This window comes from Drosophila serrata, unplaced genomic scaffold (genome assembly GCF_035046125.1).
Source record: "Drosophila serrata isolate PLE 108 unplaced genomic scaffold, ASM3504612v1 contig_240, whole genome shotgun sequence".
NCBI classification, from domain to species: domain Eukaryota; kingdom Metazoa; phylum Arthropoda; class Insecta; order Diptera; family Drosophilidae; genus Drosophila; species Drosophila serrata.
Window position 1 is genome coordinate 6,965,111 of NW_028257138.1, and position 11,325 is coordinate 6,976,435.

Below are 11,325 nucleotides of genomic sequence, written 5' to 3' on the forward strand. Positions count from 1 at the left end.
TATGACAATTTTGACTATAAATTAAATTTTCCAAAACTCATAACTCAGCAAAAAGTACAGTAATTTCAAATCGGAAAGCTTTCCTATATTAGTTTTTATTAGCTAAATAAATCTGCATACTATATTAAAAACTTTATAAAACTACAAATTTTGTCATTTTTGTTGTTGACAGTTTTGACAAAATAACCACTTAAAAAATGTTGAATAAATTAAAAACATATTTTTGCTGTGAAAAATAGCTAGATTGACTTGGCTGTTGATGCTGATCAAGAATATATATGATTTTTAGGGTCAGAAATGAATCCTTCACAACGTTTCAAGGTTCTGAATAAAATTATAAAGCCCGTGAGTATGCCACAATTAGATCAAAAAAGTGTGTCTTAATTTGGAAGTAAACAAAGAAAATAAATTAAAAAATATATTTTAATTATTTTGTAATGTTTTTAAAATTTGTAGATCAAGAAAAATCCCTTTTTGCCAAATGTATTTGAACTGCAAATAGCATTACAGAATTGGTAATTATATTAATTAAATAACTTCCATAAAAGCATGGAAAATGCATTATTGAAACGCTAATCTGCTGCACCGTTCAGCTGGACAGTTCAGTTCGCTTTTTGTCATCAAAATGTTGGGATTAAAGTTAGTTTTGATTTTATTGTTCTGTTGGGAACCTTTAAATGCACTTGAGAGTGATCCGGAACTAACGTCAACATACTATCAAGGCGACATCCTGAATCGTGGTGCCAAGCGGCGAAATGGGATCGGCAATGAGATTTTTCGCTGGCCAAATGCCACAGTCCGCTATTTTATCCAGCCCAATGTTTTTGGTAATAATACTTAGTATTATGATATGGATAAACCTTTAACATTTATCAATTTTCTTATTCAAGACAAAGCTCAGCTGGCTCATATCTCCGAAGCGATGGCCACTATTATGAACAGTTCGTGTATCACTTACGTGATAGCCAAGGAAGAGGAGCTACCATTGGCCCTTAATATTACTGGACTGAATGATGGCTGCAATACTGAGGTTCTGGGCTACAGAAAGAATGCGCCAAATAGAATTAATTTACAACCCCATCAGATTGGCAAGGGTTGCTTCCGCATCGGTTCCATAATGCATGAGCTCCTTCACTCCCTGGGCTTTGAGCATCAGCATGTGTCGCAAAATCGAGATGAGTATGTTCGCATCGAGTGGGAAAATATTGACAAAAATCAGTTTACCAACTTTATAAATGAGGACGACACGACCCACTGGCATAACTTTGGTGAAGCCTATGACTACAACAGCGTTATGCACTATTTACCTATGGCATTTAGCAAAAACGGCCAGCCGACAATAGTTGCCCTGAAAAAAGGCAATTACGATATGGGTCAGCGCATAAAAATGACTAAATCGGATATTCGCAAGCTTAACAAAATGTACAAGTGTCACGGCTATGTCTAATCTAATTTTGACATGGTCTATAGATTGTCAGCAAAGAGATCTAGTTATAAGTTTCATAGAAAGATCTATTGAGAAGAAAATAAAACTAAACCCTGTGAGTTCTCTGGATCAGTGAGCATAGAACTTGAGCTCTTTTTTAGCATTTCTGGAAGCCATAAGAGAACCGATTGATAGCCATGTTGAAGTACCTTTCAAGGGTTCTCAAAAAGAGAATTCTTTTCGGTGTGGCGATAAGAAACCGAATTCAAACACGGAATAGACAACCCAACGAACACTTGTGTTTAGCGGAACGATTACGCGTGTCCCGGTTGTTGGGTTCTTTATCAGTTATCAATTGACGATTTTGCCGGAATTACTCATATTCTGGAAGCTTTAATTATATATATATTCTGGCCACTTAAAAAATTCAATCAATGCTTCCACTTGACTTTCGGTTTTTTACATATTTCTTATTTTTACTATCACTCATTGTGAATTGCGGCAATCCGTAAGACAATTGGTGACGTATGTTAGAGATATTAATCGAAAACTTACATGACTAATGAAAGGTAATGAAGGCGCCCCAATGACAGGTGACATTAGAACCATAAACCTTGATCCAATTGGACGTTCCCTCCGTCATTATCAGTTTGCGAAATAGGTTTTTGCCCGTTTTGTATCTAATCTAAAATGGGAAAGGCTTGCAGGCCGATCACACTTGTTTTATATTTAGGTGGACGTGTTCCCTGTCGAGTTTACTAGTCTTGTTTAAGGAATTGAACTGGCAAGATGTCGAGACTTGGAATAACATTATTTCTGCTACTGCAAGTGCTCATCAGTTCTGGCAAACCCCTGCCGGCAGGTGTCTATGATCCCGAGGAATCTGCTGGCTTTGCGGAAGGTGATATGGTGTTGACAGCGGATCAGGAGAGGATGCTGGAGCAGGGTGTTCCCAAGACACGCAATGGCCTGATTGATACTACAAAGCGGTGGCCAAATAATATGATTGTCTACCGGATATCGGATGATTTTGATAATGTCCATAAGAATGCCATCAAGGCGGGCATCCAGACGCTGGAGGAGCATACCTGCATCCGGTTTCGAGAGGCCACCGCAGAGGATACTTACTATTTGACAGTTACGGCCAAGGAAGGTGGCTGCTACACGGCTGTGGGTTATCAGGGAAAACCACAGGAAATGAATCTGGAGATATATCCCATAGGAGAGGGTTGCTTCCGACCCGGAACTATACTCCATGAGTTCATGCACGCAATGGGATTCTATCACCAGCAAAGCTCGGCCATTCGCGATGACTACATAGATGTGCACTATGACAATATAGTGCCTGGAAAGGAGTTTAATTTCCAGAAATACGCCGATACTGTGGTCACCGATTTCGAAGTGGGCTATGACTACGACAGTTGCCTTCACTATCGGCCGGGAGCCTTCTCCACCAACGGCAAGGATACCATAACGCCACTGGATTCATCCGCCAATATCGGCCAGAGGCTGGGTCTCAGCTCTAAGGATATTGACAAGATCAACATCATGTACAAGTGCCCCATTCTGCTGTGATCCAGAATCGGGTGAACTGTGTGCCTAGTCAAATGTGATATATACATACTTAATACATCGTGTCCGGCGACTGAGGCGATTAGATCGTTTTTATTGATCTACGCTATCATTGTCATTGGTCGGACAGTACTATTTTTAACAAAATCGTAAATTAAAGCTAAATACCCCTTCAAGGCTCTCTCTCCCTCTCTCTCTCTCTCTGATTATTTGTTATCTGCCATGTGTGGAGGCTAAAAACTATTGGCGTAATTGTTTATTGCCGGAGAGTTTCCTTCGGAAACTTAAAACCGCAAAACCCTGCGCCCCATGTGTCCTGGTCTCGTAATTGCGTGCTGCTAATGCGATTTATATGCGAGATGCAAATGTCCTGGGGAGCAGCTGGGTCCTGGAGCGACAGTCGGCACCTAGGAAATAGCTGAATGTATGCCAGGAACGAGGACACGTTGGGGGGATGGGGGCCCAGGATGCAGGACTCCGGAGTAGGCACTCAATTCTCGCATTTTGACAGCGCTTGTTAGACCATAAATTCGATTTTCGTTTCGTTTCGACGACAGAGCTTTCCCTCCATTCCCCAACGCCCTGGAATCCCCCGGAACATTTGGCAATGTCTTCCATTGCGCATTGTTTCATTTGAAATTAAGAAAGGACCTCCGCCGGAACGAGCATGTTTGCCAAAAATTAGCATACACCAAGGAGCACAGGCAGCAAGGAATTCGACATGGCAAAATGAGATTGCAAAAGACGACTAGTGATCGATGCATATTTGGAATGAAAATATAATATAATAAAGTCTTTAAATAAAATAGAACAAGTATTGTTTTTTTTGTTCAAATGAAACTATGCTTAAGGAAATCTAACGTGACATTGCAAAATATAAAAAATTTACAAATCACATTATTGGTTTAAAATTAGCTCAACTTAATTAACTCTTAACTGATCGTGTCAAAATGGAAAGTGAGCTAATGCCTTCGTTATCAAATTTTGGCTATAAAAGCGAATGGCTTTAATTTGCGATCAAAAGTCATTGGTATTCGTTAACGGCCGCCGATTTATTCCACGAAAATAATAAAAATTATTGCACATAATTACTACAACTCTACCTTATGAATGGGAAGCACATTTCTACTGCTAAAACCAATGATTGTGCAACTTAATAAAAATATTTACACACCTTAATTACAATTAGGCCCTTTGTAAAACCCTTCAGGAAATTAATACTTGAAAAATTTGTATTGCAGGTGAGGCAATAGTTTGCAGTTAAGACAGAACCCACCTGCACTTGTTCTTATCAAGTAAATTTTCTATTAAAGACAGATAATGATAATGATTAATAGCAGAAGCCCGATGAAAAATACTTACATGCCTTAATTGCACTTGTAAATATCAACAGGGAAAAAATGTTGCAAACAATTTAGAGGTATTGTTAGGGAATGTGATCTACCTATAAAATTAAATTTAATAAATTATTCTGCCTGTTATAATCATATCTTCTTCATTTTCTAAAACGAAATTTCTTGCATTGTAAATTAAAATATTGCATTATATTCAATTGCCACATCAAATAAATAAAAATCATTTTAAATATACAAAGCGTTTAGAAAATTTGATCTTGGTTTAATTTATTTATAGAAAAAATTTTGATAAATACAACGCGAAATAAATTAAATTTATAGTTTAAGGGCAAATGTTTTGCAATTAAATAAATGAATTAACAAGTGACAATTCTCTAATGATTTCTCAGGAAAACCCTATTGAACATTGATCGGCAATCACTTCAATATCTTTATGAAAGTTTATAGCCCTAATCGGTTGAGAATTTTGTAGATCATTCTCTGAGTCATATCCATTTCACAAGATTTTCAAATAGACTTGACAGTGAGGCTCTGCAAAAAGTATGCAACAACTTGGTGGCCAAAAAGCCATGGCTAATTGCACTCCGCCAGAAAGCGAGCAACTGCAACCGCTGGCCATAAATAAGGCCGCATTTTCTATTGCATTCAATATGCAAATCAGTTGCAAACAATTTCAATTCCGCCCGCACTTTGGCGGGGATTCCCGTTTGCCAATAATAACTCATGTGGAAAGCTAAAAATATATATATACATAGAGGCGGCGGTAAAAATTTGCGTTCACAAAAACAGAAGCGGAAGCCAAAAACCCAAAAACCGAAACCACATGAAATATGAAACGAATTGTAGCAATTTCCCAAGAGGCGGCCAAAAGCGCATATGTGACCAAGTTGGAAACCGGAGTTCAGAACGGAGTTCCAAGATGAGCCACTGAGCTGCAGGAGCCCCTGTCCTTTTGCCCCGGCAAATTTATTGCTGACGAATGCGTATTCAATTTTAAAGCATCGCCAAAATGATTTATACATTTCATTTTATTTTTTCTCGCCCAGACGCTTAGCGGAAATGGGAAATCACTTGCAAGGGGATCCCACACAGCCGGTTCCGGACCTGCATTTGCCTTTTTACGATTTTACGATTCATGTTTTCTTCTTCGAGGGCACAATTTCTCATCGTTCATATTTATGACTATGACGTTGTAAAAAATTATGCTTTAATTTGATTATGGCATGCCGAAGCGATGTGGTTCAACGTTGCGTATACGCGATCTGACGGCTGCTTAAAAATTCGCGAAAGGTTATTGGGTCAACGGTAGAGGAACTCTCGTACTTGTGATTGACTTTTCTGAGTACTTTAACCCTAAGCCTCTCAAAGCTGACTTGCAGTTCCGTTTAACCATCAGCAGCTTTGAATTTTAAAGGAGATTTTTGACGGAAAATACTTTCAAGCAAACTGTTATTTATTTTCAGCGGAAATTTTCCTTTTAGCTAAATGGTTGGAGCATAGAAAAATATATTAAATTATTTTTTAGAGATTTTACTTTGCATATTGATTGATTTAAAGTATCCCCAGCTTTTGTTATCCCCTTGTTTCAATTTCATAATTATTTTCTTTGGTGACAAATTAATCATTCTCTGTCCCCAAAATGTATTTAATTTATTAGTCAAATTAGTCAATAATTCTATAATTATTCTACTGTAAAATTCCAATTAGCCTAAATTATCACATGACCCCTTGACAGAATTAAACAGAATTTAATTCCTAGGCTCAACTACTCCTATTTCAGCAATTTCAAATCAATTTTCTGTGCATATGTATAACGTTTAATAAGGGGATTGAATGGGATTTATCTGTCCCCTGATTTTATTGCCGGAATGTCCCATTAACAGTGCCATTATCCATTTCAAAAACCTTATCGGGACGGGAGATTTCGCTAAGCTACTTAACTGTAACTCAATCAAACGGCGGACTAATTAATTTGCATTTGCATTTCTTTGGTATCCTTTAAAGGACGACACAGACACACACACAAGAGATAGGTTTAAAATGGTTATTCTGGCATGGCCAGGCCGCCTTTTGTGTGAACATTAAAATCTTAATTTGAATATGTAACCGCTTGTCTATGCCACTTTTAATCCCCATTTGGCACACTCTCCACCTGTGTGTGTGTGTGTGTCCTGCGGGTGTTTCCTGGGTGTGGATTGTTTTCCACACACCACACCTGAAACTAGTCTGCCTTTGGGCGGCATCATGTTCATTTAAAAAGGTAATTTCGGCGCTGAGCTTATTATGCTCATTAAGTCATCAGGCGGCGGTAGAATTGGGCCAGGACAGGGATCAGGTCTGGATCCTGCACTCCAGGACCTGAACCAGGAGCTGGCCAACATTATAAAGTGCACAGCCCCGGCGACCGCAAAACGTGTTCATTCACTTGCTGCTGTTGTTGTTTAGCCGAGTTCTGTTTTCATACACTGTTGAAAATATTTAGAAATAAATCTTGTAAAATATCATAAATCGATTTAAAGAAAAACAGGCAGAAAGTCTATATTGTCAATCATATATTCAATATTCAATTTTGGCTGAAAGTTATAATGACTATGACTATATTTAAAAATAAAAACAAAGCCGTTTTCTCTGTGAAATCTCTTAGTAATCTCATCAAGTTCTGTGTTTCTAAAGATTGTCTGATCAAATTACTTTAACTAGGACCCATTTTTTCTCCAAGTGAGGTCACTGGTTGCACTCCACTTCACTTTACTCCACTTGCTCGTCCTTTATTTTTTAGCAGGGGGCAGGACATCGAGCGTGAATTAATTTTTAATGATGTTGTGTGCGCCGCACTGAAAACAACTCCCATTTTGTTGCTGTCTGTTTGCAAGTGTGCGGATGCAATGTGTGTGTGACTGCGTGTGCTGTGTCCTGCCCAGGATGTAGGTCATTTCAAAAAATTGTTTGCTTTAAATTGCATTTGCGTTGGCCGCCATGCGATGACATGATGCACTATCCGCCATCCGGCAGTTGCCCATCAGCCACAAGTGTTTTTATATGCACCGAGACCCCCCGTCCCCCCCCCACCAAAACAGCAGGTGGGGTCAGGTGAGTGTGGGTGAGGAGGGAGAAGGGGTCTCAGGTCAGGGGGCACGTGGCACCTCAACCACGATAGCGTGAGCACCACGCAACCACGCACAACCATGTCACCGGTTTCAGGGTGGCAAAGAAATGGGTAGCAGATGGTGCTTGTTTAGCTATTAGCGGGTAGATGTCCTGCAAATAGTGTTGTCAACCGAAAAGGTGGTTGGGTTGATAAATAAATCGTTGCCAGGATGCCAAAAGAGCAGTTACAGCAGATAGAGGAGTCTTATCAAAATACGATAAGTATTTTAAAATAAAATACAAATGAGAAAGGGATTTTTGAATTAAATATAGCTCATTTCAGTTACAAATTTAAGGAAGATGAAGCAATATTGTAAGGCTATTCCATCCAGACCCTTAGCTAGCGGGCCAACATGGCGTATACTTAACGTGAAAACCCTTAAATTGAGTATACGCAGTGTGTGTCGCAAGGGAGAAAAGGGTTTACAATTTATAAAAATAAATACTTCCAATTTTGCATTTTGCTCTAATTTTAGGGATCGTTTGTATGATATTGTAGTCAGATTTTCACAAAAAAATCTAGATTAATATATTTTAGCTCTATATATTAAGTTTGATGAAAATCTTTTGAAAACTTGAAAAGTTATATTTTTTTCTTAAAATTTTCCTATTGTTCCTATGGCAGCTATATAGATGTCTATATATATACATATATAGTCCACCGATTCGCCATGATCCGACTTATATACTAGTAAAATTTTAGAGAAGAATAACTCCATAGTTTCACTCAAATATCTTAAATTTGTTTCAAAACAAATCTCGCACATCTGTGCATATGATTCCCAACTAGTTCTAACATCCCCGGAACGAAGTGACTTCTGCCGGCCCAGTCTCAGACATGTGTTGTGTTACAAAAGTTGCAAGTCATTGTTTATTAGTGTTCCAAGTTAATAAGTGATCATACATAGTTACTGATCAGAGTTGCTTACTGGTCATAGATACTTACTCTTCATAGTTAATCATCATATCATATGATTCCCAACTGGTTCTAACATTCCCGGAACGAAGTGACTTCGTCCGGCCGTCTCAGAAATGTGTTGTGTTACAAAAGTTGCAAGTCATTGTTTATTAGTGTTCAAAGTTAATAAGTGATCATACATAGTTACTGATCAGAGTTGCTTAATGCTCATTGATTCTTACTGATCATAGGTACTTACTGGTCATACTTAATTACTGGTCATAAATACATTGTGTATTAGTGTTAGTTACTGGACATACATACTTAATGGTTATAGATACTTACTGATCATAGTTAATTACTGGTCATAGATACTTACTGTTCAGAGTTACTTACTGGTCATAGATACTTACAGTTTATAGTTAATCATCATATCATATGATTCCCAAATGGTTCTAACCTCCCCGGAACGAAGTGACTGCTGGCGGCCAAGTCTCAGATATGTGTTGTGTTACAAAAGTTGCAAGTCATTGTTTATTAGTGTTCCAAGTTGGTAACTTACGTACATACATACTTACTGGCCATAGATACTTACTGGTCATATTTTCTTAAAGATAATAGATATTTACTGTTCAGAGTTACTTACTGCTTTTAGTTAATAACTGATCATAGTTAATTGATTAAAAAACATTAATTAAAAAAAACTTTCTGGAATTAAGTTGGTGTAAGCTGCCACAACAAGAAAACATTATTAGCAGGATGATCTATATTTTGAAAAGTTCCCTTCCACCTTTATATATATAATATATAAATATATATATAATATATAATATGTTTCCCTGTTTAGCTAAAAACAAACCAACTTGCCAGTTCTGAGAGCAAACAGGACGAGCCTGCGTGACAGTGGGTCAACTGCCTAATTAAAAATATTATTTTACGTAATACATTATGACACCTCATGCTCCTTGTGTACTGCTTTTGCACTGGATTAATTTACTCCTTCTGCTCCTTTGTGAAAGTCAAATCCCCATTTCTCTATAAAAATATCTTGATCCCAAGCTGGCCACTTAATTTGCTTGATCAACTTCGGTGTTTAAAATTCCTTTAGTTCCGCCGGCAAAGCAATTAAGCGATTAATTCGCATTCAATCGCCGTCTCCATTGGAGTATGTACATAAATGTATGTGGCTCATAGGACGGGCGGCGTATAAATCAAAAAGGGGGATTTTTATTGTGGCAGCCGCTGGCTATTGCCAATGCATTGGGCCAGGTTCTGACTTAACTGGTTGTAACTGTTGTCGCCGCTGTTCTTTATTTTCTCAACTTTTTGTTCCTTGGCTGGCGATGTTGATTCAATTGCACACGCACACGGTCGCCAAAGGTTTATGCAAATGCAATAAATTACATTTTATTATGAAAATTTAAATGTTTCGTTCCGGGGAGAGAGAGTAAGAGAGGGGTTGGGTTGGGTGGCGTGACAATAAAAATCCAATTAATTGTTATTTTATTTGTTTATTGTTTTCTGATTACGGGTGCAGCGAACACTTTTTGATTTATTGTTAAACATTTATTTTTATAATTTAATTAAAACATCTATACGGACGACGCATTAAAAAGTATAATGTTATTTTGTATATATTTTTGTTGGTTAAGAAAAACCCAAACGCATACTTAACGAGTTATAGGAAAATGGGAAAAATATTACCAGGAAATTTGTGTAAATGAAAAATAATATTCGTATACTGCTTGATTTTTTCATAAATAATAATAACTTTTGCTTGTGGAACATAAAATAATCCCTTAGCTATTGCATACCTTTAAATTTGCATATAAAAAGCGCGTAATATTTTGTTTCATACGAGAAATACTCATATTATAATGGTTTTTGTCCAAAGGAATTTGTTTTCCCAGCCTTGATGTTTAAATTAAAATGGAAACCCCTTTGTTTAATAATGAATATTGTTTGTTAAAAGAAACAGAAACCCTTTTTAATGTTTTGTTTTTGTGTTTTTTCGCGTCCTGTTGAAGTAATTCCTTTCTATTATTTAACAGGACTCCCTTTCACAGCTAATTGCTGACTGCATTTGTTGGCATCCAGAACAAATGATGCGGTTTTCACTCACCCAACTCTATGTTTTCCCTAACAACTCTCTTGAAAATTCCTACAGCACCTTTGTTTTTTATACCTTCATTTGACCTGTCAGTTTCAACTCATTTATCACCGCCAAATGTCTCGCGTTTTGTATTTATTTATACAGCTCCAAAGGGAACAACTTAGGAAAGCGGACCGTGTGTGATCTCTCTCTGTTCCCTTCCCTTCAGGTTGACAAGCCGCCGGAGCAAGATAAATTATTATTTTAATTGCATTTAAATTACACATTGCGTTGCACGGGGCGTATGCGCAATAACCTACAAAAAAGTCAAGGCTGCCATGCTTCAAAGGACATGGCAGTGGCTTGTCGAGGGGGAAGGAAACCCTGAATGGGGGGTTCTGACCACCCGCTGCTAGATTAACAGCTACCCATGGCGATTGGGACTTGACCAACAATTTTACTGCCTGCCAAGCTGCGTTTAGGGGATTTATTGAGACATTTTTATGCTGAGGTCTCGGTTTATACACTCTTCTGGGGAGGGTATTTTGAAACATAAATCATTACTCCTTGCAGCTGATTTGCATATTTTTTAAATATTTTTAATTTGATTTATTAACTGAACAAATGCTTAGTTTGAAATTGGGGTAATGGGGGACAAATTTAAATATGATAATGTGATAAATGTGTTACAATTTTATTACAATACGATTTTAAATGTAACTTTAACCATTTTCTGAAATATAGTAACCTTAATTAATAATAAAATAATTTGGAATTATAAAAATTTTAGTGTTTATGATTAAAGTTAGTCCTTTTTAGACCTACCAGAGCTCTA

At 37.4% G+C, this 11,325-nt stretch overlaps 2 protein-coding genes across 2 annotated transcripts; both read left to right on the top strand.

The window, feature by feature from the left end:
* Positions 1–588: 588 nt before the first annotated feature.
* Positions 589–1,570, top strand: Semp1 (Seminal metalloprotease-1). The gene is made up of 2 exons (XM_020950413.2): positions 589–827; positions 891–1,570. The coding sequence occupies exons 1-2, from the start codon at positions 626–628 to the stop codon at positions 1,445–1,447; spliced, it is 759 nt and encodes a 252-aa protein (XP_020806072.2). The 5' UTR covers positions 589–625; the 3' UTR covers positions 1,448–1,570.
* A 576-nt stretch (positions 1,571–2,146) lies between these two features.
* On the top strand, positions 2,147–3,174 carry LOC110182375 (seminal metalloprotease 1). The gene has a single exon (XM_020950415.2). The coding sequence runs from the start codon at positions 2,216–2,218 to the stop codon at positions 2,999–3,001; it is 786 nt and encodes a 261-aa protein (XP_020806074.2). The 5' UTR covers positions 2,147–2,215; the 3' UTR covers positions 3,002–3,174.
* The last annotated feature ends 8,151 nt before the right edge of the window (positions 3,175–11,325 follow it).